General features: G+C 44.7%; 1 protein-coding gene across 1 annotated transcript; it reads left to right on the forward strand.

The window, feature by feature from the left end:
• The first annotated feature begins 7,018 nt into the window (after nucleotides 1-7,018).
• rbmx2 (RNA binding motif protein X-linked 2) lies at nucleotides 7,019-23,052 on the forward strand. Its single transcript, XM_070882948.1, has 6 exons — nucleotides 7,019-7,071; nucleotides 10,743-10,858; nucleotides 13,451-13,502; nucleotides 17,508-17,637; nucleotides 21,450-21,642; nucleotides 22,279-23,052. The coding sequence occupies exons 1-6, from the start codon at nucleotides 7,067-7,069 to the stop codon at nucleotides 22,923-22,925; spliced, it is 1,143 nt and encodes a 380-aa protein (XP_070739049.1). The 5' UTR covers nucleotides 7,019-7,066; the 3' UTR covers nucleotides 22,926-23,052.
• The last annotated feature ends 3,842 nt before the right edge of the window (nucleotides 23,053-26,894 follow it).

A 26,894-nucleotide genomic window follows, 5' to 3' on the forward strand; every position in this document is an offset into this window, starting at 1 on the left:
GTCTAATGCAGCGATGTGTGGCATGCTGAGAAAGTCCGCAAATGTCGCCAGCTGTGGCCTGAAAAGAACCCAAGACATAGAATGGCAGTGCCGCGGTGACTTTGACCTCGACGGACAGTGAAGTTCTGATGGTATTGGCAGGCTGCAGGTCTGCCCTTATCAGCTGGCATACCTCAGTGAGAACCTCTTTGTGAAAGCGCAGTCTCTGAAGACAGGTGATGTCGGGCAAGTCGAGGTAAGAATGCTTCTCCTTGTACTTGTGGGGGGTGTAACGTCTGGTCCTCCTCATCTGTCTGTCACTTCGTACATTGGGCACATAATGCAGTGCAGTGCTCCTTCGGCGATGTCGAGTCTGCTGCATGTATTTGGTCACCAGGAGAGGGTGAGAAAGGACAGGCCCCATTGCAGTAGCTCTCTGTTTGCCACCGATTGCACACAAACAAGGAATGTCCCGACGAGCACACCTCTTCAATTCCAATCGGTCATAGTGTGGCCAAGATGTTTTTAGAGATGTTCACATCAACTCCAACGACCTGCAGAGTACATCCGAACTCCGTCGAGTTTGAAGCACAACAGCCTTTTAAAGGACACGACATGTGATCTACAACATGGCATCCATAACGCGTGATTCGTCCCGGTTAGTTCCACTTTTTGTGGGCGGTTTTTTGAGCGAACGATATTGTGGGCGATATGTGTGCGAGGTGGTGAAATTGGCGATGGATGATCTCCATGGCCGCTAGTTTGGGTAAATATGTTCTTTACGACAAAAAACAGTCGCCAGGCATTAATATTGAATTTCGGCGTTAGTTCCGTGCGGAAAGTAATACTGGCCGATATTATGGGCGTTGAATTTGCCCATCCTGCTGATTCCGCCCCAAAATAGTGGGCGGGTGGTAATATTTTTTCTCGCCATTAAGCACATGGGGAAAGTAACGCTTGGCGATAAGTTTCCGAAAAATGCCCGCCAGTTCCATTTTGTGCCAAAATGGACAATATATGGGCGTTATACATCATTTCAGCGGTAAAGTGGGCGTTAAGCAGATAAAAAAGTGGAGGTTCTAGCCCCAAGTCTCTAAAGCATATAGGAGGGCGCGTATCACTACTACTCTGTAGACCATGAGCTTGGTGCTAGGTTTGAGATCTTGGTCTTCGAACACTCTTTTCCTCAGACGGCCAAAGGCTGTATTGGCACACTGGCAGTGTTGGATTTCGTCATCAATGTCTGTCCTCGCCGACAGAAGGCTCCCAAGGTATGGGAAGTAGTCCACGTTGTCCAAGGTCTCATCGTGGATCTTGATAAGCGGGGAGCAGTAGTGTGTGGCGGGGGCAGGTTGGTAGAGAACCTTTGTCTTACTGATGTTTCATGTAAGGCCCAGATTCTCGTACGCTTCAGTGAAGGTGTCAACGATGGTTTGGAGTTCGGACTCTGAGTGTGCACATACGCAAGCATCATCTGCATATTGTAACTCAATGACAGAGGTTGGAGCAACCTTGGATCTGGACTGGAGGCGTCGGAGGTTGAACAATTTCCCGCTTGTCGTGTTGATTAACTCCACTCCAGCGGGGAGCTTGTCAAGGGTGAGATGAAGCATTGCAGTGAGGAAGATTGAGAAGAGTATTGGTGCGATGACACAGCCTTGCTTGATCTCTGCACTTGTATTGGGTATGTGTTGTATCCGTTGGTAAGAACGGAGAGGTGCTCATCAAGGACAGAGAGGGAATCAGTGCCTGCTGGAAGGAGCACATCAAGGATCTTCTCAACTAAGACTGTCTTTGAAGTGAGTGTCCTTGACTATGTTGCATTTGATAATACAACATAGCAGAACAACACTATTATTAGAAAATAGAACCATAGAAATTTACAACACAAAAAGAAGTAATTTAGCCCATCAAGCTGTGCCGTCTCTTTGCTAGAGTATTTGAATCTGATTCCACTGCCCCGCTCCATCTCCTTACCTTTCTCTTCACTTTCTTAGTGATAATTTTAAATTGATGTCACAAGTATTCTTTCCCAATTAAATCTACAATGAGACACCCCCAAAACTGCTCAGTGTTCAAACTGTGGCAAAACCAATGTTTTCTACAAATTCATCATTACATATTATTTCTTGTACTTTATGTTCCTGAATATAAAACCCATAATGCTCGGGCCTTTTTTTATAGCTTTATCTAACTGCACTCGCATTTTCAGGGAATTATCTATTTGAACACCTTGGGCTCTTTGTTCAGTGTCTTTCCATTGAATGTATACTTCGATTCCTTGTTTATCCTCTCAAAATGTATCATGTTAATTGCATCTTCCACCTGTCTTCCCATTCTATTTATCTATCTACGTCTTCCTGAAATCGTTTATCTGAATCTGAAATCTCTTGCCCGTTTGTCAATCCTCCTACGTTTGTGTCATCGGCACATTTTGAGATTGTGGTGCCACTGCCCAAGTCTAAATCATGTATATACAGCCAGAACAAAAGTGGTTTCACCACTAACCCCCGGGGTACACCACTAACCCTGGGGTACACCACTAACCCCTGGGGTACACCACTAACCCTGGGGTACACCACTAACCCCCGGGGTACACCACTAACCCTGAGGTACACCACTAACCCTGAGGTACACCACTAACCCCCGGGGTACACCACTAACCCTGGGGTACACCACTAACCCTGGGGTACACCACTAACCCTGGAGTACACCACTAACCCCCGGGGTACACCACTAACCCCTGGGGTACACCACTAACCCCGGGGTACAGCACTAACCCTGGGGTACAGCACTAACCCTGGGGTACACCACTAACCCCCGGGGTACACCACTAACCCTGGGGTACACCACTAACCCTGGGGTACACCACTAACCCCCGGGGTACACCACTAACCCCGGGGTACACCACTAACCCCCGGGGTACACCACTAACCCAAGGGTACACCACTAACCCTGGGGTACACCACTAACTCTCGGGGTACACCACTAACCCTGGGGTACACCACTAACCCCGGGGTACACCACTAACCCCCTGGGGTACAGCACTAACCCCTGGGGTACACCACTAACCCTGGGGTACACCACTAACCCCGGGGTACACCACTAACCCCCTGGGGTACAGCACTAACCCCCGGGGTACACCACTAACCCTGGGGTACACCACTAACTCTCGGGGTACACCACTAACCCTGGGGTACACCACTAACCCCGGGGTACACCACTAACCCCCTGGGGTACAGCACTAACTCCTGGGGTACACCACTAACCCCTGGGGTACACCACTAACCCTGGGGTACACCACTAACTCTCGGGGTACACCACTAACCCTGGGGTACACCACTAACCTCCGGGGTACACCACTAACCCTGGGGTAGACCACTAACCCCCGGGGTACACCATAAACCCTGGGGTACACCACTAACCCCCGGGATACACCACTAACTCCCGGGGTACACCACTAACCCCCAGGGTACACCACTAACGCTGGGGTACACCACTAACCCCCGGGGTACAACACTAACTCCCGGGGTACACCACTAACCCCCGGGGTACACCACTAACTCCCGGGGCACACCACTAACCCCCGGGGTACACCACTAACCCCCGGGGTACACCACTAACCCTGGGGTACACCACTAACTCCCGGGGTACACCACTAACCCTGGGGTACACCACTAACCCCCGGGGTACACCACTAACTCCAGGGGTACACCACTAACCCTGGGATACACCACTAACTCCCGGGGTACACCACTAACCCTGGGGTACACCACTAACTCCCGCGGTACACCACTAACCCCCGGGGTGCACCACTAACCCTGGGGTACACCACTAACCCTGGGGTACACCACTAACTGCCGGGGTACACCACTAACCCTGGGGTACACCACTAACTCTCGGGGTACACCACTTTTAAACTTTTCCAATCTGAACAACGCCTATTTACTGCAATTCTTTTGCAACTATTCCAACACACTCCTGGCTGGCCTCCCACATTCTACCCTACGTAAACTAGAGGTGATCCAAACTCTGCTGCCCGTGTCCTAACTCACACCATGTTCCGCACACCCATCACCCCTGTGCTCGCTGACCTACATTGGCTTCCGGTTAAGCAACGACGCGATTTCAAAATTCTCATCCTTAATTTCAAATCCCTCCATGGTCTCTGTAATCTCCTCCAGCCCCACAATCCCTCCCCCCTGAGATGTCTGCGCTCCTCTAATCTGCCCTCTTGAGCATCCCTGATTATAATTGCTCAACCATTGGTGGCGTGCCTTCTGTTGCCTCGGCCCCAAGCTCTGGAACTCCCTGCCTAAACCTCTCCGCCTCTCGACCTCTCTTTCCTCCTTCAAGATGCTCCTTAAAACATACCTCTTTGACCAAGCTGCTTTTGGTCACCTGCGCTAATTTCTATTTATGCGGCTCGGTGTCAATTTTTTTAATCTCATAATACTCCTGTGAAGCGCCTTGGGACGTTTCACTATGTTAAAGGTGCTATATAAATACGAGTTGTTGTTGTTGTTCTCTGATTGTCAAACAACTTTTTATCCAGGCTGCTACATTTTCACTTATTCCATATGTGTGCATCTTGTGAGACACCTTATCAGATGCTTTTTGAAAATCCATCAACACCACACCTACTGCATTCCTTTTATCAATCCAATTAGTCACTTATTCAAAAAATTCTATTAAAATATTGGGGCCAATTTTCCACATGGCCAATTTTTGGCGCAGTTGTAGAGGTACGTCCAATTTTTTAGTGGCCGACTGCGCCAAAAAAACGTTCCAAGTTTCACGGGATAACCTTTCATTTTGGAGTGGCGCAGATTGTCCTTAAGCTCTGTGGGTGGGGCTTAAGGTCTGCACCAAAAAACTGAGGTTGCCAGTGTAACGTCACCATCATCATAGGCAGTCCCTCAGAATCGAGGAAGACTTGCTTCCACTCTTAGTGTTCAGTTCATAACAAAGTGGTATAACTGAATACTGTAGACGTGAGTAAGTGTGACCTTAGTTCCTAGAGTGTTGGTACAGCATGGGAGGCCTGCTTATATACAGTGCTCCCAAGGGATACTAGGATCCCTTGGGACTCCAACAGGTACGCCCTCTGGTGGTGGTATAATACTGGTTATGTAGGGTTGCATACATAACACATTAGCATGAGTCCTTAGGTGATTGAACAGTCCAATACGAGAGCCACAGTCCCTGCCACAGGTGGGACAGACATTGTTGAGGGTAAGGGAGCGTGGGACAGGTTTGCCGCACGTTCTTTCCACTGCCTGCGCTTGTCTTCTGCATGCACTCGGCAGAGTAACGAGGGACACACTGAAGGGCTGAGGCTGCAAAGTGAAATATACAAGATGCAGCAAGACAGATTCAGGTACATATTACCATTGTCGAAATCTCGACCTCTGATAAATGACTCAGACACCTTCAGCTCCGGCAGAAGTTTCTTTAATTTACTTGCTAGCAAGGGAAAGGTCACACTCAGTCAATGTCCAAGTGAACACCTTCCCAATGGTATAATTTCACGAGATATTTATACAGTAAAACCCAAGTTATGGCCTCTCCCTGTGTATTGGCTCTGTCTCGCAGTCAGTGAATACAGATAAAGAGTTAATTACTATATCCTTGTCCTGACATGGTTTCCAGATATTTCCTTTTGTCAGGGTTATTAGTTGGCCAGCCGGCCATTACTCGATGAGAGTGTGGTAATGAGCTATTACCTGCCTTGCATTGTGTCAGGATTGTCCAGTTTCCTTGTCAGTTATCTTTTTACACCAAATGGATGAGGTCTCTACAAGAGATAATGGCTGGTGGTTTGAATACTTCGAAAAGGGTGGGGTGGAGTGGAACTGGTGTCGTATAGACAATAGGAGAGCACCATTGGGGGGGGGGGGGTTGTCTCAGCAGGACTTGCCTCCCAGCTGTCTGGTAGCTATCAGCCATTTCAAGCCAGGTTTAGCTGTTTATGCAAGCCGACTGCTTGTTGCAGAAATTCCTGGAAGGACCAGGACTCCATTTTGTTTTATATTAAAAAGGGCACAAAAATACAGTGTGGTACAGCTTAGATAAAAATAAATTTCCACACCATTGCCAAGATCACTTCACTTCTGTTTATTGAAAGATTGTAATGACAAACTATCATACACTGCAATATTTATTTATTTAATTTTAGATGAAACAGGCCTAAAAGTCATTCCATGCACAATTGCACATTAGGTTACTGCTTTTTTGTAGAGCCCCGGTGCCGCTGCTATCCCGGGCTGAATGGCCCCCCGCCCCAGGTGCTGTGTCTTCAGCTCCACTAAAACAATGGCGTCTTCTCTGCACCGATTTTCTCTTCTCTGCACCGATTTTTTTAAGTGCAGGTAAGGTTTTTCAGAACGATGCACTGTCATTTTTGAAAAAATCCTACTTGGGCCAAACTCGCTTAAATGGCCAGAAATGGTGCAGCCGGCACCCCCAGTGACGTTAAACAAATCGGGAACTAAAAAAAATCGACCGTAGATAGTTTAGGGTGGCGCAGAAACTTTGGTGAAACTTGCAGATTTTAGTCTGCTCCAAAAAAAAGTGTAGGCCAAAAAAACGGCGCAGTATGGTGGTAAAAATTCAGCCCATTGTATCTGCGGTCTCACCATTAGCACCTCTGCAATAAATCTGCCAGCAATACTATAAGTATTGTATGCCTGGACATCGGCGCAGACACGATGGGCTGAATGGCCTCCTTCTATGCTGTAAATTTCTATCACTCTATCTCACTGTAACTCATGCAAATTTCTGTATCCCACTTTAATTCAAATTTCCACCATCAAATTGCTTGCTAAACAAATTTGATATTCATGTCCACTTCTACCTCTACTTTGCATTAATCTGCATTTATATAAATTGTCATATCGCGCATTGTTTTAAAAATTGCTGTAAAGAGCAGTCTATGTGATTAGGAGCGTGTCATTGGTGCTGTGTACCAGCAGATGGCGGTGTCGGCGAAGCTGCACATTCCCTTGCCCGTGGCTCCTCTTGCGCGGCTCCTTGTTCTTGGCCCGGAAGTGGAGCTCCTGGTGCGGAGACTGGGATTTGCTGCAACATGAAGTGAGTAGGAGACGAAACCTGATTGAGTATTGGACTAATAATCGCGTTCACCAAAGGGAGGAAGTCCTCTGCCTGGTGTGGGCGCAAGGGCTCTCCCAGGGCTGTTGTTCAGATGGTAAATGTTCAGCGGAAACATTTTATTCAGAGGGTGCAGCCATTCCTCAGAGCTGCTGCTTGCACAGAGCCTGTTTTCAGCACCGACTCTTAATTCTTGGATTTCTGTTGCATAAAAGGGCCAGGGTGATTAATGGCACTGTAAATGTAGCCATGGGTGTCTGAGATAAAATAAAACAGTACATGCTGGAAATACTCAGCAGGCCAGACAGCATCTGTGGAGAGAGAAACCGAGTTAATGTTTCAGGTTGACGACCTTTCGTCAGAGCCTCACTGATAAAATGCAACATCCCCACTAACATCTGGGAATCTCTGGCTAAAGACAGCCCTAAGTGGAGGAAGTGCATCCGGGAGGGCGCTGAGTTCCTCGAGTCTCGTTGCCGAGAGCATGCAGAAATCAAGCGCAGGCGGCGGAAGGAGCAAGCAGCAAACCTGTCTCACCCACCCTTTCCTTCAACTATTGTCTGTCCCACCTGTGACAGAGACTGTAATTCCTGTATTGGACTGTTCAGTCACCTAAGAACTCACTCTGAGAGTGGAAGCAAGTCTTCCTCGATTTTGAGGGACTGCCTATGATGATGATGATGATGATGATGATGATGATGATCTGAACTGAATTCTTTGCCAGTAAAAGTTTGGATAACTTGGGCAGATAAAAAGACTTTCAGCTACTGGAATGACCTCTCATTAATATGGTAAAGTGAAAACTTGGTGTGACCACAAATGGTAAATGAAACTGGTTGTTGCTCTGTCTGCCAGTGTGTTCCTGCCCTCTGGAACTTACCCCCCTCAGACCCTCTGCCTTGACAGCTCCCTCCCTGCTTTCAAAAATCATTTAAAAACCCTTCTATCCTATTATGCTTTCTGTTTCCCTTTCTTCCTCTTCAGTGTTTTCCCCTCTAACCTGTAAAACACTTTTTGGGATTTTACAGTATGTGAAGAGCATGTTGGAAATAATAGTTATTGTTGAACCATGATCGGTCATAGGCTGGTGAATTATAAACGCTCAGCACACAAATGGAGAGTGGACTCACTGACAGCTCTGAACATGAACCTTGGGGACTCACTCCTTCAAGTACTGTTATAACATGTTATACAAGAATCAATTTCATATCCATAAATCCAGTGAAGGAAATATTGGCGTATATCTGCAGGTTGCTGAGAATGACTGAGTCCCTGTGGTTTATGTTCAGAGTAGTCAGTGAGCCCACTCTGTGTGTGCTGGCTGGAAGAGCAGTTGATTTTGTGACCCTGATATCCACCCACTCACCATCATGGCAGGGAGGTGCATGCGTGAAACTGATGGTTATAAAAAGATGGCGTGGCTCTAATATTCCACCAGCACTGAGCATGACATCCAGGGCTTCCCCTTTCTGCTCGCACTGCACATCGGAGTGGGACAGCGGATGTGATAGGCACACATATTGAAGCTGACCCCCGTGTCTGCGGATGATGTCGCCAAGGCCCGTCTTGTGGTTGAAGAAGAGGAGGGGACCATGGATGGATCCTGGGAGGAGTCTGGAGATGACAGTGTGGGGGCAAGAAGAGAAGCCCGTGCTCGAGGTGCCCTGGCTACGAATGGATTAGTAAAAGTGGATCCAGGCTATGGCAGTCCGACAGAGTTAGATTTAGAGGAGAAGCATTTGAGGAGGATTGTCTGAAGCCTGCAGAAGGTCGAGGAGGAATAAAAGTCCTGAAATCCAATGCAATGAAAATGAATTTAATTTAGTCGCTCTAAAGCAGTGGCCTGGATCAAAGACCTAAATTCAGCTGCATTTCATTTTTTATTGCCGTGTCAGCTTTTGTTGTCTGTTGGCTTTTCTGAATGTTGTAGGTGAGCTGGTGCAGCATTATTAACAATACAGCAAAATGTTCTTAGGCACTTCACAGAGGGACAGACATAGAGTAGGAACATGGAGCAGGTATGGGCTGTCCAAAGAACTCTTTGTGACGTATTGGCCACAATTAATTCTGGGTCTTGCATTCAACTGGGGAGCACTTTTAGGATGGTCTACTGTGAAGGGTTCGTGTGATTGGTCAATCTGCCTGCCACTTTATATCTCCGGTATCATGTGGACTGTCCAAAGAATTTGTGAGGAAGTTTCTTCGAAAGAGAATAGAGGTGAAATGAGGCAGAGGGGTTTGGGGGGAGAATTCTGAGGTGCAGTGGTGAAACGGCCGAAGGCTGTGCTTATCTAGTGGAGGGGGATGGCTGCACAGTAGTCCGGATTCTGAGACTTGGGTCTGATGGAGGCTGCAGCATTAGTGTGGTATGAGGTCAGGGAGAGATTGGTAAACGAGGATCAGAAATTTGAAACCAATGTTTTATTTTATTTCTTCATGGGATGTGGACATTGCTGGCATGACCAGCATTTATTGACCATCCCTGATTGCCCTTAAGAAGTTGGTGGTGAGCCACCTTCTTGAACAGCTGCAGTCCGTGTGGTGAAGGTACTCCCACAGTGCTGTTAGAGAGGAAGTTCCAAGGTTTTGATCCAGCGACAATGAAGGTATGGCGATGTATTTCCAAATCAGGATGGTGTGTAACTTGGAGAGGAACTTGCAGGTGATGGTGCTCCCATGCGCCTGCTGCCTTTGTCCTTCGAGATGGTAGAGGCCACGGGTTTGGGAGGTGCTGTTGAAAAAGTCTTGGCGAGTTGCTGCAGTGCATCTTACAGATGGTACATACTGCAGCCACGGTGCGCCGGTGGTGGAGGGAGAGAGTGTTTAAGGTGATGGATGGGGTGCTAAACAAGCAGGCTGCTTTGTCCTGGATGGTGTCGAACTTCTTGAGTGTTGTTGGAGCTGCACTCATCCAGGCAAGTGGTGAGTATTCCATCACAGTCCTGACTTGTGCCTTGTAGATGGTGCAATGGCTTTGGGGAGTCAGGAGGTGAGACACTTGCTGCAGAATACCCAACCTCTGACCTGCTCTTGTCACCACAGTATTTGTGGCTGGTCCAGTTAAGTTTCTGGTCAATGGCGACCCTCAGAATGTTGATGGGGAATTCGCCAATGGCAATGATGTTGAATATCAAGAGGTGGTGGTTAGACTCTTGCTTGTTGGAGAAAGTCATTGCCTGGAACTTGTGTGGCATGAATGTTACTTATCACTTATCAGCCCAAGTGTTTAAGCGGGGGAGCTAGTGGAGGTGAGCAAAGACTCCAGCAATTGGTGACCATGGCTGTGCGAAGGATAGGCTGCGGACGGTGGCGTTCGGAATGAATTAGTGGTTATGTGGAGTGGTGTCTGGGAGCAGACGGAGGGAGCATTGGAGAAACCAATTCTGGAGGTGACCAAAATGTCATTGAGGGGTGTACAGTCAGTAAGGATGAGGAAGGTGATGTTTTGGAGCCAGAAATAGGTGGGCTTGGTGATGGTTTATAGGTGAGGTTATTCTAAAATGATGCTTCATATGTCTTGATTCAGTTGGTGTGGTAAATGGTCTCATCAGTGGCAGAAGCACCTGCCTTGGCAAATTACTGTTTTGTTCGAAACCATAGTCTCTGCACTCTTTATAATTAAGTTGATGTGTTTCTTTACCCTCCGTATTTAGTCCACTTACGAAAGTGAAGCTCATCAATGAGCTAAATGCAAGAGAGGCGGAGCTGGGTGTTCAAGATAAAGTGTCCTGGCACTCGGAGTACAAGGACAGTGCCTGGATCTTTCTGGGTAAGTGACATCTTTTCTTGGCTCCTGGTGGCCACAATAATTTGTGGCCCATAGTGTCTGCTTGTTTAAAATCTAAATGTGATTGAATTTAATTTCTTTGATGTGGTTAAACCTCACATGTATCAACATTTATTTCCAAATTTCAGAGTTAAGTAGGAAGCTCTAGAGCAGATTTTCTATATAAGAAAATGAATAAAAAGGTGGTCGTGTGAGGCTGGGTTACTAACGATCTTTCCTTGCGGACCACAATTCTGGAAGGGTTTTCCCCGAAGCGCGCTCTCGGGCAGTTTCCAACAAGCTGTAGCCACCACACGTCAAAAAATAATTCTGTTCACAGCCTGACTAAATTGAAATATCAGTTGAAATCGACTTAACGCTTGCATATTCAGAGTTTGTGGTGTGCACCTGCAACACCACTTCATTTCCCTAACTCTGTTCATGAAATGAAAACACAATTTTCAAAGTAATCATTACAACAGTTAAAATAACTTGCTTTTGGAGTCAGCTAGGTTAACCTTGATGTACTTGAGCTTTCAGTTTAGTATTAAAGCCTTACAGTCTTAGCTGCATAGAAATAGTAATTGTATGTTCTCTATTTAAATGTCTGATATTAATAAAATGGCTTAAAACCTTTTTGGCTCCAGAACTAATTGCACCTTGATAAACTTAAATTCACTTCTGCAGCAATCTGATCCTGCCTGTCTCTCTCCGCAATGTGAATGGCATCTATTGCCTCTGCCTTCTGCACCTTTCCCATGGTAGTCTTTCATTTCTGGTTTATCTTCTCTATTTCTTCAACATTATCCCATTCATATAGTTATAAATTTACACTATAGTTCTTGTAAATCAATAACATATTTTATTGGATTAATTTGTTGTGACAAGTGCTAACTGTCTGTGAACTAAACTAGGTTCTTTTTGACTTCTTCAACCATAGTTCTTTCTCTGCTCCTCTGGCCATGCCTAATCAAAAGTTAAGACACAAACAGCCTTTCTAATATCCTACAGCCAAAAACCCTTCAGCAATTTAACCTGTCAATCAGTTCCGCCCCAAGACTGGAATGCTTCAATTCTGGGTATTCAAATCATTGTTGTATCGAATGGAATTGGCTGGGTCATGTGTTGACCTCTGCTGACTATAGAGGACCCTTTTAAGATGATTTCACAGGAGGTATCTCCTTGTAAAGACTTCCTGCCAACAGTTGTACAGTAGGTGAAAGGAGAGCTTTCATTGTAACCCATTGTTGTTAAGAAGCTTTCTCAATTAAGCAATTTAGGTGCTTATCAATTAGGAAATGTTTTGTAGGTTAAACAATCAAAAAAGTGTTTTTTAAAAATCTTTGCATCCTCTAACGCTTATTTGTTTATTGTCCCTATGGATCTGGCTTTTGGTATCTGATTTTTAAACACAGAGCAATCTTGTGTTTTTAAGAATCTGAGTATTAAAAAATGAAGTTTTAACTCTATCCAATGCTATAGGTTTCATTCCTAGTTTTTCGAACATCTAGGTTCGGAATACTGCTGACTTCCAGCTCTGGTGAGCAGGCGATGAAGGTCTGCCACTTTCTTTTTCCCTCTCCGGTGTCTGCACTGCCGCCTGCCTGCCCACCCCTTCCTTGTACAGTGCCACTTTCCTGGCTGCCCACCTTGCAGCTTGGCTGCTCACTAGCCTACTTACACTGCTGTCTGTCTTCTAACAACTTGTAAACAGAAGTCACAATAGAGGCAGGTGGAAAAGGTGAGGAAACAAGAGATATTTAATGAGCAGGGGTGGGGTATTGTTTTACCCATTCCCTGTGCAGATCGGCACTGACTTTCCTGGGTATTGGGGTTTCAGTGACGGTGACGTCCTGGAGTGGGATAAGGTGCTAACAGGGCTTGGTGATATTGTGAAATGGCACAGATCGGGCTCCCACTGTCAGTTCTTGATACTCGGACTTGAAGATGTGAGATTTCACTATTGGGCTAATGAAAACTGAGCCATTGGCAGGTATGTTGTACTGAGTGAATGAGTGTCGGTGTCAGTATTTGCTTGGGCTGCTAAGCGCTCTCAGAGGAGGGAATGGAGGGGAGAAATTTTAATTTATTTTTAAAATTCCATCTAAAATTTCTTTAGCTCTGAAGTCATTGCTTTAAGTGAAAACTGTTAATTGTGCTTTTTCCTGGGAGATGGATACAAGGTATAAGGATTCGAATGGCAATAATGAACAAGAACATGTGATCACACAACAAGATATTTTGTTACCAGGGCCGTGTTTCAGGGGACACTGCTTCACTTTGTGTCGAAAATAATCACTACACAATAGGTCACTGCGTGTTTCTCTCTCCACCCCCACACATGATACGACTGCCAGTTACATATTTACAGAATGTTTTTAATGTCCTTATGTAATAAGAGTTTGGATTAAGTAAACAAATGGTTGAACAGCATGCATTTCTATTGGAAAATATTTGTGACTGTCAACCCCAGATTTTATACTTATTGAGGCTAATGTGGTACTGATTGTCCGGGCTCCTGCTGCTTGGTAATGCCGACATCAGCTGTGAGGGTTTGGTTTTGTCTGTAAGTACACTCTGTTTTCTTGTTCCTAGGTGGCTTGCCCTACGAATTAACTGAAGGAGACATTATCTGTGTGTTTTCACAGTAAGTACTTTTTCCCTTGCCAATTTCACACCTAGCTTCGCTCCCCCTCCTGAGGCTGTAGACATCATGCTAGCATGTCGTTCCACAGGTGCAGCCCCACCTGGGTACTTCAACCAAGTGACCAGTATTCAGGTCTGAGCCTTGACAGTAACAGCAGGCTATTCAACCATGGGAGCAGCAAATCTAAATTCGATCCTGTAATTCACCCTTCTACACGTACAGCAGGATCTCTTGGATAGTGATCAGGAGTGGAAACTTTGGCAATTTCTTTCCTCTCTGGCACAATGGTACTGAGACCAATTGTAGTAGCAGCCCTGACCACTGCCTCGGCTGGGACCATCTAACAGCACACACTGGTGATCAAACCTGTATGGCTCACCTGTTCAATGCACAGACATACTATTGTTTGTGGGACCGTGCTGTGCGCATATTGGCTGCCACGCTTCCTACATCACAACCGTGACTACACCAGGGGGCAGGCTATCTTAGATCTGGTCCTGTGTAATGAGACAGGATTAATAAACAATCTCCTAGTAAAGGATCCCCTTGGAATGAGTGATCATAGCATGGTTTAATTTCAAATTCAGATGGAAGGCAAGAAAAGAAAGTTGGATCTCAAACCAGCGTACTAAGCTTAAATAAACAAGACTACAAAGGTATGAGGGCAGAGTTGGCTAAAGTGGACTGGGAAAATAGGTTAAAGTGTAGGACAGTTGATGAACAGTGGCGTACATTTAAGGAGATATTTCACAACTCAAGAAAAATATATTCCAGTGAGGAGGAAAGGGTGTAAAAGAAAAGATAGCCATCCTTGGCTAACTAAAGAAATAAAGGATCGTATCCAATTAAAAATAAGGACATACAAAGTGGCCAGAACTAGTGGGAGGACAGAAGATTGGGAAGCTTTTAAAAGCCAGCAAAGAATGACTAAAAAATGATTAAGGGAAGATAGACTATGAAAATAAATTAGTATGAAATATAAAAACAGATAGCAAGAGTTTCTACAGGTATATAAAAAGAAAAAGAGTGGCTAAAGTAAATGTTGGTCCCTTAGAGGATGAGACTGGAGAATTAGTGATGGGGAACATGGAGATGGCAGAAACTCTGAGCAAATATTTTATATCAGTCTTTACAGTCGAGGACACTAAAACAATCCCAACAGTGGATAGTCAAGGGGCTATGGGGGGCAGGGGGAAGGAACTTATCACAATCGCTAAGGAGGTGGTACTCAGTAAGATAATGGGACTAAAAGCAGATAAATCCTCTGGACCTGATGGCTTGTATCCTAGGGTCTTAAGAGAAGTAGTGGCAGGGATAGTGGATGCATTGGTTGTAATTTACCAAAATTCCCTGGATTCTGGGGAGGTCCCAGCAGATTGGAAAACTGCAAATATCATGCCCCTATTTAAAAAAGGAGGCAGACAAAAAGCAGGAAACTATAGACCTGTAAGCCTAACGTCTATGGTTGGGAAAATGTTGGAGTCCATTATTAAAGAAGCAGTAGCAGGACATTTGGAAAAGTCAGCAGAGTCAGCATGGATTTATGAAGGGGAAGTCATGTTTGACAAATTTGCTGAAATTCTTTGAGGATGTAACAAACAGGGTGGATAAAGGGGAACCAGTGGATATGGTATATTTGGACTTCCAGAAGGTTATTGCAGAAGATAAAAGTTCACGGGATTGGGGGTAATATATTGGCATGGATAGAGGATTGGCTAACTAACACAAAACAGAGTCGAGATAAATGGTTCATTCTCGGGTTGGTAATCAGTAACTAGTGGGCTGCTGCAGGGATCAGTGCTGGGACCCCAACTATTTACAATCCATATGAACGACTTGGGTGAAGGGACTGAGTGTAACGTAGCCAAGTTTGCTGACAATACAAAGATGGGAGGAAAAGCAATGTGTGAGGAGGACACAAAACATCTGCAAAAGGACATAGACAGGCTAAGTGAGTGGGCAAAAATTTGGCAGATGGAATATAATGTTGGAAAGTGTGAGGTCATGCACTTTGGCAGAAAAAAAATCGAAGACCAAGTTATTATTTAAATGGAGAAAAATTGTAAAGTGCTGCAGTACAGCAGGCCTTGGGGATCCTGGTGCATGAAACACAAAAGGTTAGTATGCAGATACAGCAAGTAATCAGGAAGGCCAATGGAATCTTGGCCTTTATTGCAAAGGGGATGGAGTATAAAAGCAGGGAAGTCTTGCTACAGCTATATAAGGTGTTGGTGAGGCCACACCTGGAATTCTGCGTGCAGTTTTGGTTTCCATATTTACGAAAGAATATACTTGCTTTGGAGGCAGTTCAGAGAAGATTCACCTAGGTTGATTCTGGAGATGAGGAAAGGTTGAGTAGATTGGGCCTCTACTCATTGGAATTCAGAAGAATGAGAGGTGATCTTATCGAAATGTATAAGATTATGAGGGGGCTTGACAAGGTGGATGCAGAGAGGATGTTTCCACTGATAGGGCGAGACTAGAACTAGGGGGCATAATCTTAGAATAAGGGGCCGATCATTTAAAACTGAGATGAGGAGGAATTTCTTCTCTCAGAGGGTTGTAAATCTGTGGAATTCGCTGCCTCACAGACAGCTGTGGAAGCTGGGTCATTGAATAAATTTAAGACCAAGATAGACAGTTTCTTAACCGATAAAGGAATAAAGGGTTATGGGGAGCGGGCAGAGAAGTGGACCTGAGTCCATGATCGGATCAGCCATGATCGTATTAAATAGCGGAGCAGGCTCGAGGGGCCATATGGCTTACTCCTGCTCCTATTTCTTATGTTCTTATGTTCAAAAGTGTTTTATTGTCTGGAAAGTGCTTTGGGTCATGAAAGGCCCTATATAATTGCAAGTCTTTTATTTTCCCAAAAGCAGTATTGTCATCAATGAGTGCTTGAATGGTTTAAATCATTTCAGTATTGGTGAAAATGATCTGGTTTTGTGCCAGTAGGTGGCACAATCTCACAGTTCCTGTACAATCCTGCAGTTTGATAATGTCTTTTAACAGCAGGGAGCAAGGAGCAAGGCAAAGAGATTTAGACAGGGAGATTCAGAGAACGGCCAAGATGGCTGAATTATCGGGCATGGAAAGGAAAGTAGTGAGAGGGGCTGGGGTGCACAGAATGCCAAAGTTAGAGAACTTTAGGAGTGGACGAGGTTGTGTAGATGGTCAATGGCCTGTGCGGAGATTTGTAAACAAGGACAAGAATTAAGTGCACAGAAGGGCAGGGAGCCGGTGGGGATCAGCAAGGGAAAGATTGATGCGTGAGCAGGACTCGGTGTGGAACTAGATGCAGGCAGTGTAAGTTAGAATGAGCTGGTGTTTGTGTAGGATGAGGCAGCGATGTACTGTTCATCTCATCTGATGTCACTTCCAGCAAGAATGTACAGAGGTGACGGAGAGCCAGAGTAACTGCCCGATTTCCCTCTCCTGCCCACCCCAGATCTGCCCAAAAGCAGTCATAACGGCAGAGGAAAATCTGCCCTAAGGAGTTTAAAGGAGAGTTAGAAGGGTGGGGGGGAGAAATGTGTTCAAACAAGGAAATGGCGCCAGGAAAGGAGGGGGGAGACCCAGAAGGATTCTGGCAATGACAGCTATGCAACCACTACAGACAGTTTGGGCAGACGACATGATGGGCTGTGCAGCCGGGTGGGTTGGCCTCGGTGAATAGAAGCATTAAGCTTCCATGAGCACGGGGTCCATCAAGCCAAATATTTTGACAGATTCTCCCTGGATGGGAAAGGCCTTGTTCGCAAGAGTGGACATTCTGGAGAGTAAGTCAGAGCGGGAGGCTAGGGGCATTGGAGAGTGTAGGTGGATGGGAAAGAGGTCAGAGAGGCTAATCCCTTGCGAGTGAGCTGAGTTGGGAGGTTTACTGAGAGGGAGATGAGGTTTACAGATAAGACTGCGGTGGAGGATCTGGTGAGGCGCAACCTCTGATAAAGCTTATGTAAGAGAGAGGGGAAAAAGTGCAGTAAACCATTAATCTTCTTGTGACAGGTATGGGGAGATTGTTAACATCAATCTAGTTCGCGACAAGAAGACTGGGAAATCAAAAGGCTTCTGCTTTATCTGTTATGAGGATCAGAGAAGCACCATTTTGGCTGTAGACAACTTTAATGGAATCAAGGTGGGTATGAAAATAGAAGAGGGATCATATCCAGTTCTCTGAACCCTAGGGGCAAGAAATGGAATAGATTAGCGCCACCTGTTCGCGCTAACGAAAGGCGCTACTGGGGTGCTAAAGGGTTATCGCCCAGGCACAGCAATATTAGCGCCGCTTGCCAACTTGATTAGGGTTTTAGCGGCGGCGCTAATACTTAGCGCCAGGGAATGTTGTGCCTGTGTCCAATGCCACGGAAGCCAACTTGAATGTTATTGCCTGCCTTACCGCCTGGCGCTAATCACATCAGAAAAAGCTGGCGTTCACAGCTATCCCGGGGTGCTAATGAAAGGGATGAGTGTATAAGGTAAGTTTTAGATTTTTATTTAACTTTATGTGCATTAATTGTACTTTATTTGGTGTTCCTGTTGTGTTAATTGTTTGAATTGCAATGTTTAAGATTTCATTTTTTACAGCTAACCTTCTCTTTGAGCACCAGGATGCCGGTACGTTAGCGGCAGAACTTCAGTCGTGTTACTGGCGTAGTGTCCCAAGAGAAGTGTGGAACATTTCCCTTCGCGCTCCACTCCACTCTGAGGGTGCTAAATATCAATATTGCTATCACAGACGCTAAATGTCGCCCATGCTAAAATTAGCGCCCAGGCGATGTTAGCTCCTCACAATGGTCGATAATCAATTTTTCCCCCTAGCTGTCCTATCCGGCCTCTTGCAGGTGGCCCATTTGGCAAGGCAGACACGACCTGTCCCCAGTGTTTACTATGTGGTGTGAGCTCGGCTTTTTAACATTTGCACCAAAAGTCAATTTAAAAATACAGTAAAATAATGTACACGGAGTATTTTTAAGCTTCTGTTAATTAATAGAAAAGAAAGCAACTAATCTACAGATTTGCGAAGCTCATGAGCTATAGCTAGCCAGTTTAAGTTAATTTCCTGAAATACACTGTTCCCATCGAGCAGAGGCTGCACTGCAAAGGAGAAGCAAAATGAGAGGACAACCGTACTCTGGGCAGTCTCTGGCACCTCCTGGCAATTTGCTATGAGGGAAGGACACTTGCTGCAGCCCAGAAGATGATGTGCCTGCTTTCTCGGCACTAGAGATGTCAAGATAAGTCAGACTGAAAATTGGGGTAAATTACAAGATTAAAACATTTTGGAAGTAGTCTGTATATTTTAAAAAAAAAGGCCTGCTTTGTCCTGTGCACAATAATGTTAATTGCAATAAATAAATTCCAGCTTGTTCAAATGACATTCAGTCAATCAGTAATTTGCCTGATTTAATCAATGTAAAAGTCAGAAAGCAATCTATGTCTGTTTTCTTGTAACAGTGTCTCAGAGAGCATAAATATATTGTACAAGAAAACACCCTGTTTGCCCAGTTCCTGTGATTGATCATGTCGTTTCTCAGACTTATTTAAGTCCCTTCCCACCCCCCCCCCCCCCCCTTAAAATTATTCTTTGCCCATAATTCTAGAAGGCATTGACTCATTCTGGCAACGGTTCCGTGGGCAGCGGGCATTTTCTGGTACTTTGCCCAAGTGACCATTGTACACATGCGAATCTTGCAGGTTATATGGATGTGGGAGCCTATAGCTATGCCTGTCCCTATCTTCACACACACGTGCACTTCGGGCAGTGGTCCCCTGGATACCTGATCTGGGGTGATTGCTGGTTTGGGTCATTTATAGCTCCTGTGCTGCCGCTCCAATCAGGTAACTCGCCACAGACCATTAAATCTGGAACCTTCTCATACTATAGAGCTCAGTTACTCACTTGGCCATGAATTAAGGCATTTAATCATTTCTTAAGCGAGGTGGCTAATTGATTTTTGAAACTTCTGTTAATTGATTAGAATTGCAACTGCAGATCCAACATTCTAAAGGGTAGAAATTCATTCACTTAGCACCCCTGGAAAGGCTCGGAACAGGGCCACTAAAGGGGTCGGAGCCGCTCGGCATAATCAGTGTTCCGGTGCTGACGGCACTGATTAATACCGCCCGCGGGTCGAGTCAGTGTGCAACGCTCCCGGGTGCAACAGCGTTTCGATATTAAGTTGTAGCGGCACCTGTAGCGCCCCGTGGTGATAGCGCCTGTGAAAGCTGACTTAGAGGTGTCCCGGGGCACTACGGGAAGGAATGATTGGAAAGGTAAATTAATATTTCTCGATTTATTTTTGAGATTCATCTGTATTTAGGGGGGGGGGAGTAATTTATCGGGAATGTTTTTTGTCCTGAATTTTTATTTCCAGGGAGGCCTCTCTCTAGGGGCACTACAAGGCCGGTTCTTTAGCTCGGATTGTCAGTTGCTCACCATGCCTTGTGCCCTAAGAGAGGTGTGGAACGCCTCCCTTAGTGCTCCACTCCACTCTCAGGGCGCAGCAACCAAGTTTTTTGGCTGCCGTTGCAAACCATTTTCCGGTGCAAAATTTACCATCCCATCGCCATTAGCGCCCCAAGAAGCTTCCAAGTCATTTCCACCCCTTAGTGTTTTAACTTTTCAAAAATTGTGAGTATACAAATAATCTGGGATCAAATGTCCAATCGAATTTGAGGCTCTTTTATCACTGCTGGCCTGGTGTGTAGCTGCAGAGAAATGTGACTTGTAATAGGTCAGCAGTGTCACCAACAGGATATTAGTGGTTCTGCAGCAGTTTACATTTTTAATGTTAAGATTTTATGATCTTATTGCAAGGTTTTAAATCAAATTTAAGTCACTAGTAATGGACTAATTTAAAAAAAGTATTAATGGCATATTTCAGCTTTAACTAGTAAATGCAGGGAAACATGATAAAGGAGACAACATCTGTTCACTGACAATGCAACTGTTACTACATCCAGTACAAATCAACAAATATTTCTGTGAGCATATTCCAGTAATCCTACAACAGGACCCTACTCTTAGACCCTTAGATCAGATACAAGAAAAATCTTGGCATCCGATAGGCAATCCTTTCTTCTCTATTTTCAACTTCCCCCTTCATCACACCCCTTGTCCCCCTCTATTTTATTGATGCTGCTATGGCCATGCGCCTCTGAACTTTCCTTTCTTGTTCCTCATAAGCTCCAAATACAGCATCCGACATGCTCTTCATTCTCCTAGTGTTAGAATCAGGACTCACTGCACAGTCTTTTACTCATTCGTCTTTTCCCTGGGCCTCAGGACTGTGAAACTCTATATCTCCCTCAGTCTTTCTTTCCTCCTACAATCTACAGACCCTTCCAAAACCCTAGCTTGATAACATCTACTCACTACTCCTTGAATTGCCCCATCTCTCCTTTGTTTGAACCTCTGTCGTTCACCAAGGTTACTCAATGAAACAAAACTGGTCATTGCCTATTTGCGATGAGGTCATATTGCAATGTTGGCCTAAATGCAGATTTTGGTTTATGCAAGTTATTTACAGTCCAACACAGCGAAACAAGAACACAAAGGAAATAGGACTCCCTGAAAACAACAGAGGATCTTCCTGGTTTGTTTTGCTTAGTGCCACATTGGGTGATTCATTTTACCACTGAGCCATGAGGGGAGTTCATGTTGAAATTTATATTGAAGAAACCACATTCATATCTGCTGCAGTTGTTAGTGTGCACTGACCGTGAGGGTGAGGTTCAAATCAGTCAAATGATGCAGAATACTTAATATGCGAACTAATGAAAGAATGGGATGGGGTAGATAGAAGCAGCCTGTTTCCAGTAGTTGAGGAACAAGGGGCTTTAGAAACTTGAAGCTTTATAGGAACAGGGTGGGTAAATTGGATTAGATCTATCTGCTGGATATGGACTGGTTGGGCTTGTTGTAACTTCTATGTATCTCCATGTTAGATTAAGGGAAGGACAATCCGTGTAGACCATGTGGCCAATTACCGCCCTCCAAAGGATGGTGATGATATCGATGATGTGACTAAAACACTGAGAGAGGATGGCTGTGCACCAAGAGTACCTCCCCCAGCAAAGGTTTCCTCAGAATCCTCTGACGAGGATGTCACCGAGGTGCCAGCTAAGAAACGGAAGAAAGGTACGTGAAGTGAAATGCATGGGTTAACTGGTTTTCAGAGGATGTGATTTTGCCAACATTTTGTTTGGGTTTGGGCAGATAGAGTTTATGGATTACTGATTTACAGCAAATCGGTGTCACCAGCATACTGATTTTATAATGTGGACTAGTTGTCGTCACAGTCCAACAATCATAGATTTTACCAGTAGGGAGTCCCAACACGTTGGGATTGGATTTTTGTTGATATTGGGTGGTACAGGGAGTTAGTGATTCAACCTTTCACCTCTGATCTGTTCAAAATCCAGCCCAAACTGATTGGATGAAAATCGGCTGTCAGCATTGACAGAGACCTACATCAATTGTGTCTCAGTGCAGTTCTCAGTGCGTAATGAAGCACTGCACAAAAGGGCCTCTAATTCAACACAAATTGGCAATGTCGGTCAGTAAGGTTACAAAGATGGCCAGTGTGAGAAATGGAATTATCACGCTAGTGGTCTCTTGAGGTTGGCATAGAATGCAAAGCTTTACTCTGCTGTACCTGCTTGAGAATACTTGATACTGACATGTGGGTGCTGAAAAGAGCAATTCAATTTCTTGGGGCTAACATCGCCCCTCTCCATGAGCTCAGAATTCACCAGAACATTTTTTGTTCTCCAGAAAAAAAAAAGAAGAAAAAAAAAGAGAAAAAAGAGAAAAAAGTCAAGCTGGAGAAGAAGGAGGCCGAGGAGCGAGGCACCAAGAACTCTGGCCGGAACCAATCACCTCCACTCCCTGTGAGAGTCAAGAGGGAACGAGAGGATGTGGGATATGAGAAATATGCCAGTACAAACAGAGACTCTTATCAGGATTGCAGTGTGAACCGCAGGAATGAACAAAGAGGATCAGCAGATGGAAGGAAATATTTGGATGGGGCTGATGAAATGAGAAACCGAGAGAAATGGAACGAGAGAAATCAGTCGAAGAACTCGGAGAGGGACGAAAGACGAAGAGATGATCAGAATGGCAGAGGATCTTTCAATGAAAGGTCAGAGAGAGACCCAAGGTACACTTACAGTGATGGGAGAGAAGTGAGATATGATGAGGAAAGGCAGAGTGAACAACAAGAGAAAGTGCGTAAAGAAGAGAGGTTTGACAACAAGTATGATGACCGAGACAAGTATAGGAAGTACGATCGCAGTAAGAGAGAGGAGCGGGATTCACATTGTGACAGCATCAAGCATAAAGAGAGGAGAAATGAGCATGACAAAGTCAGCCATTACAAGGAAAGAGACACTCACAGAGACAGTGATCATAGAAGAAACTGAGCAATTAGAAGCTTTCTGCAGGCAAACCTAATCCCATCTCACCATCTGAAGCCAAGCTGATAGTTCAAGGTTTTACCTCAATTCACAAACTTAAGTCCCAGCAGTTAATAAAGAAATCATTCTGAAATTTGCTGCTTTCCTGCAGCCTGTTTTTTTTTAACTATCTCTCTCTCTCTCTATATTTAGAGTATTTTTGCAATGGAGAATATCAAGCAACATGCAAGACCCCTTTAAGTGCTGAAGGATCATTTTTTAATAAGCTTTCCAAATGCCTATCTGAGAACATGTGTAAAAAATAGCATTTAAGTTTTTTTTCTCATTTTCTCCCTGTCTTGAAGGTGGGGGTTTGATTCTCCTCACCCTGGTTATCCTCTAGTACTTCAATAGCTGGCTGTGTGCGAAGCTAGGCAGTGAGTGCCAATAGGCTTTTAAATGATGGGAGAGCATCGCAGCCAAGCTCTTGCCCCACATCCCCACACAGGCATATTCCAGCAGGAGTCAGTGAGAACGCCAGCTGATTTTCTTTTTATTACTTTCTTCATCCCCTAGCCCAGGGGACACTGAATCCCCACTGCCACCCACCTAAGATTGGCGAACTCAACAATGAACTGGGATTGGGCCCCTTCTTGGTCAACATGGTTCAGCTCCACACAGGCAGTGCTTTTATTCACTGAATTCTATACGTTTCGAACACCGTTCTAAAGTCACATTTCTGATATTCATATTACCGACTTGAATAGAAAATTGTTCCATGTTTGATTTTAATGTAGGGATGTCACTATTGTCCTCAAAGGGTTTTAGGTGTGCAACATATTTATAAAAAGACAATGACAGGAATGGATGAAGAATATTCGAGCCAGCTGTGGAAAACCTGTCAATGATTTTTGACTCCGTAGAACTGTTCTTCCTCTGTCATTGTTGATTTGTTTTCCAATGGAGAATCTCCAGGATTAGAGGGTTTGGGCCAACAGAAACAATGTGTTGTTTACTTCCTGTGATCTTACTGCAAGAATAGCATTATCAAATAAATGAGGCTTACAAGCTACTCTGGTCAGTGAACTGTACATCAAAAGACGCTGCTGTCCACACAATGTATTACAGAGGAATCGTGAAATGACATTTCAAGGCGTGTTTATATTTGCTGAATTGTTCATGTTATTGTTTCTCCTCTCCATCAAGGCCATGCCTGAAGCCTGACACTGGTGCATGGGTCAAGTTCTTGCCGGTGCATGGGTCAAGTTCTTGCCTGTCCATGCTTAAAAGTGAATGTTGGTAGAACAAACTGGTGCATGAAGGTTGTGGGTCTCTTGATTAAATGCTACTCTTCTGGGACTCCCAACTTTTAATCTGGAAGTACCTGTTAAGATGCACCTGAATAGGGCTGCTGTCCGGTTGAAATTAGGCTGGGTAGGTTGCTTGAACTCCAGCTTTGAATTGGTTTTCCAATTACTGAACCTTTCATTTAAAAAAAAATCTCTTACTGCTTAAAGTGGATTGTCACTCGGGAAAGCAGTGCTCCCTCTGCCTCCCAACAGGAAATAGGAAAATTGTTTCACTTGAGATTCCAGCAGCTACCAAGTTTTAAGCAACATTTGCCTTCAGTGTAATCGGGCAGATATGGGGCACTCCCAATATCAGACAGCACTCTCTGATATATGGGAGCTGTCTGCTTCCAGCTCCACATTTTTCATGGGTACCAAGAAAATGTTCAGAGGCATTACCTAGAAATGACAACTCAGAAGCCGGCTATTTGGCCCAACCCGATCTACATTGGTGTTTATCCTTCAGACCAAGCAATGTGACCGCCCTGTTCCCATAGCACCTTATCCCAATTTCCTTAAACCTAAACCTACCTAATCTATTCTTAACTGTTGACATGGTCTTTGCTTAAAGTACTAATTCCAGTAGTTCATTCCACAGCCTTTGTGTAAAAGAAAAAAATTTCTTAATCAATCCTAAATTTATTGCATTTAATCTTATATCTATGTCTCCTCATTCTAAATCCGTCCACCATAGGAAACAATCTTTGTCTACTCTGTCCTAATGCTTCCTAATTGCATACACCTTCATCAAATCACCCCATAAAACTAACCAAAACAGACCCAATTTTTATGGAAGATTTTGTGTCCCTTTCTGTTGGCCCTCCAATGGGAAAGCAGTAGGGCACAGGGGGAGGATTCTCATTCCCATTTACTGGCTGCAGAAGGACTGTCCAGTACATAAGAACTTAAGAAATAGGAACAGGAGTAGGCCATATGGCCCCTCGGGCCTGCTCCGCCATTTAATACGGTCATGGCTGATCTGATCATGGACTCGGGTCCACTTCCCTGCCCACTCCCCATAACCCCTTATCCCCTTATGGTTTAAGAAACTGTCCATTTCTGACTTAAATTTATTCAATGTCCCAGCTTCCACAGCTCTCTGAGGCAGCAAATTCCACAGATTTACAACCCTCCAAGAAGAAATTTCTCCTCAAATCAGTTTTAAATGGGCGGCCCCTTATTCTAAGATTATGCTCCCTAGTTCTAGTCTCCCCCATCAGTGGAAACATCCTCTCTGCATCCACCTTGTCAAGCCCCCTCATAATCTTATACATTTCGATAAGATCACCTCTCATTCTTCTGAATTCCAATGAGTAGAGACCCAACCTAATCAACCTTTCCACATAAGTCAACCCCCTCATCTCCAGAATAAACCTGGTGAACCTTCTCTGAACTGCCTCCAAAGCAAATATATCCTTTCGTAAATATGGAAACCAAAACTGCATGCAGTATTCCAGGTGTGGCCTCACCAATACCCTGTATAACTGTAGCAAGACTTCCCTGCTTTTATACTCCATCCCCTTTGCAATAAAGGCCAAGATTCCATTGGCCTTCCTGATCACTTGCTGTACCTGCATACTATCCTTTTGTTTCATGCATAAGTACCCCCAGGTCCTGCTGTACTGCAGCACTTTGCAATCTTTCTCTATTTAAATAATAATTTGCCCTTTGATTTTTTTTACCAAAGTGCATGACCTCACACTTTCCAACATTATACTCCATCTGCCAAATTTTTGCCCACTCACTGAGCCTGTCTATGTCCTTTTGCAGATTTTTTGTGTCCTCCTCACACATTGCTTTTCCTCCCATCTTTGTATCGTGAGCAAACTTGGCTACGTTACGCTCAGTCCCTTCTTCCAAGTCGTTAATATAGATTATAAATAGTTGGGGTCCTAGCATTGATCCCTGCGGTACCCCACTAGTTACTGATTGCCAACCAGAGAATGAACCATTTATCCCAGCTCTCTGTTTCCTATTAGTTAGCCAATCCTCTATCCATGCTAATATATTACCCCCAACCCCATGAACTTTTGTGCAGTAACCTTTTATGTGGCACCTTGTCAAATGCCTTCTGGAAGTCCAAATACACCACATCCACTGGTTCCTCTTTATCCACTCTTGTTCGTTACATCCTCAAAGAATTCCAGGAAATTTGTCAAACATGACTTCCCTTCATAAATCCATGCTGACTCTGCCTGACCGAATTTTCCTTTTCCAAATGTCCTGCTACTGCTTCTTTAATAATGGACTCCAACATTTTCACAATCACAGATGTTAGGCTAACTGATCTATAGTTTCCTGCTTTTTGTCTGCCTCCTTGTACATTGTACAACTTATTTCCCTGGTTCACATGGATCATCTAGCTCCGAGTCTCCCCTCCCAGGGGTTGCCCACAGTGACATGGATCGAATTCAAATTGTGCCCCTGCCGTTGGCACCTTGCCACTGAGTTGGGAGTTTGTTCGCAGTAGTCATACTGCAGTTGATAGTTGTGTATTTATTTAGTGATTCACTTTCAGATAATTAAACATTGAATAGTTCACAGTGTTCCATTTTTCTGGTTCGTTTCACTGGATTTTGATCCTATTTGAGTGACTGCCCCGATTGCTTTTCCATTCTGTGTTAGGAGTGAGTCTCTGGGTGCTGGG

Source organism: Pristiophorus japonicus, chromosome 6 (genome assembly GCF_044704955.1).
Source record: "Pristiophorus japonicus isolate sPriJap1 chromosome 6, sPriJap1.hap1, whole genome shotgun sequence".
Classification (NCBI taxonomy): domain Eukaryota; kingdom Metazoa; phylum Chordata; class Chondrichthyes; family Pristiophoridae; genus Pristiophorus; species Pristiophorus japonicus.

Excerpts from the sequence above, each read along its gene's own strand:
- rbmx2 (XM_070882948.1), top strand. Across the intron at positions 17,638-21,449 it reads ACAACTTTAATGGAATCAAG|ATTAAGGGAAGGACAATCCG; the intron begins GTGGGTATGAAA and ends TCTCCATGTTAG. Across the intron at positions 21,643-22,278 it reads AGCTAAGAAACGGAAGAAAG|AAAAAAAAAAGAAGAAAAAA; the intron begins GTACGTGAAGTG and ends TTTGTTCTCCAG.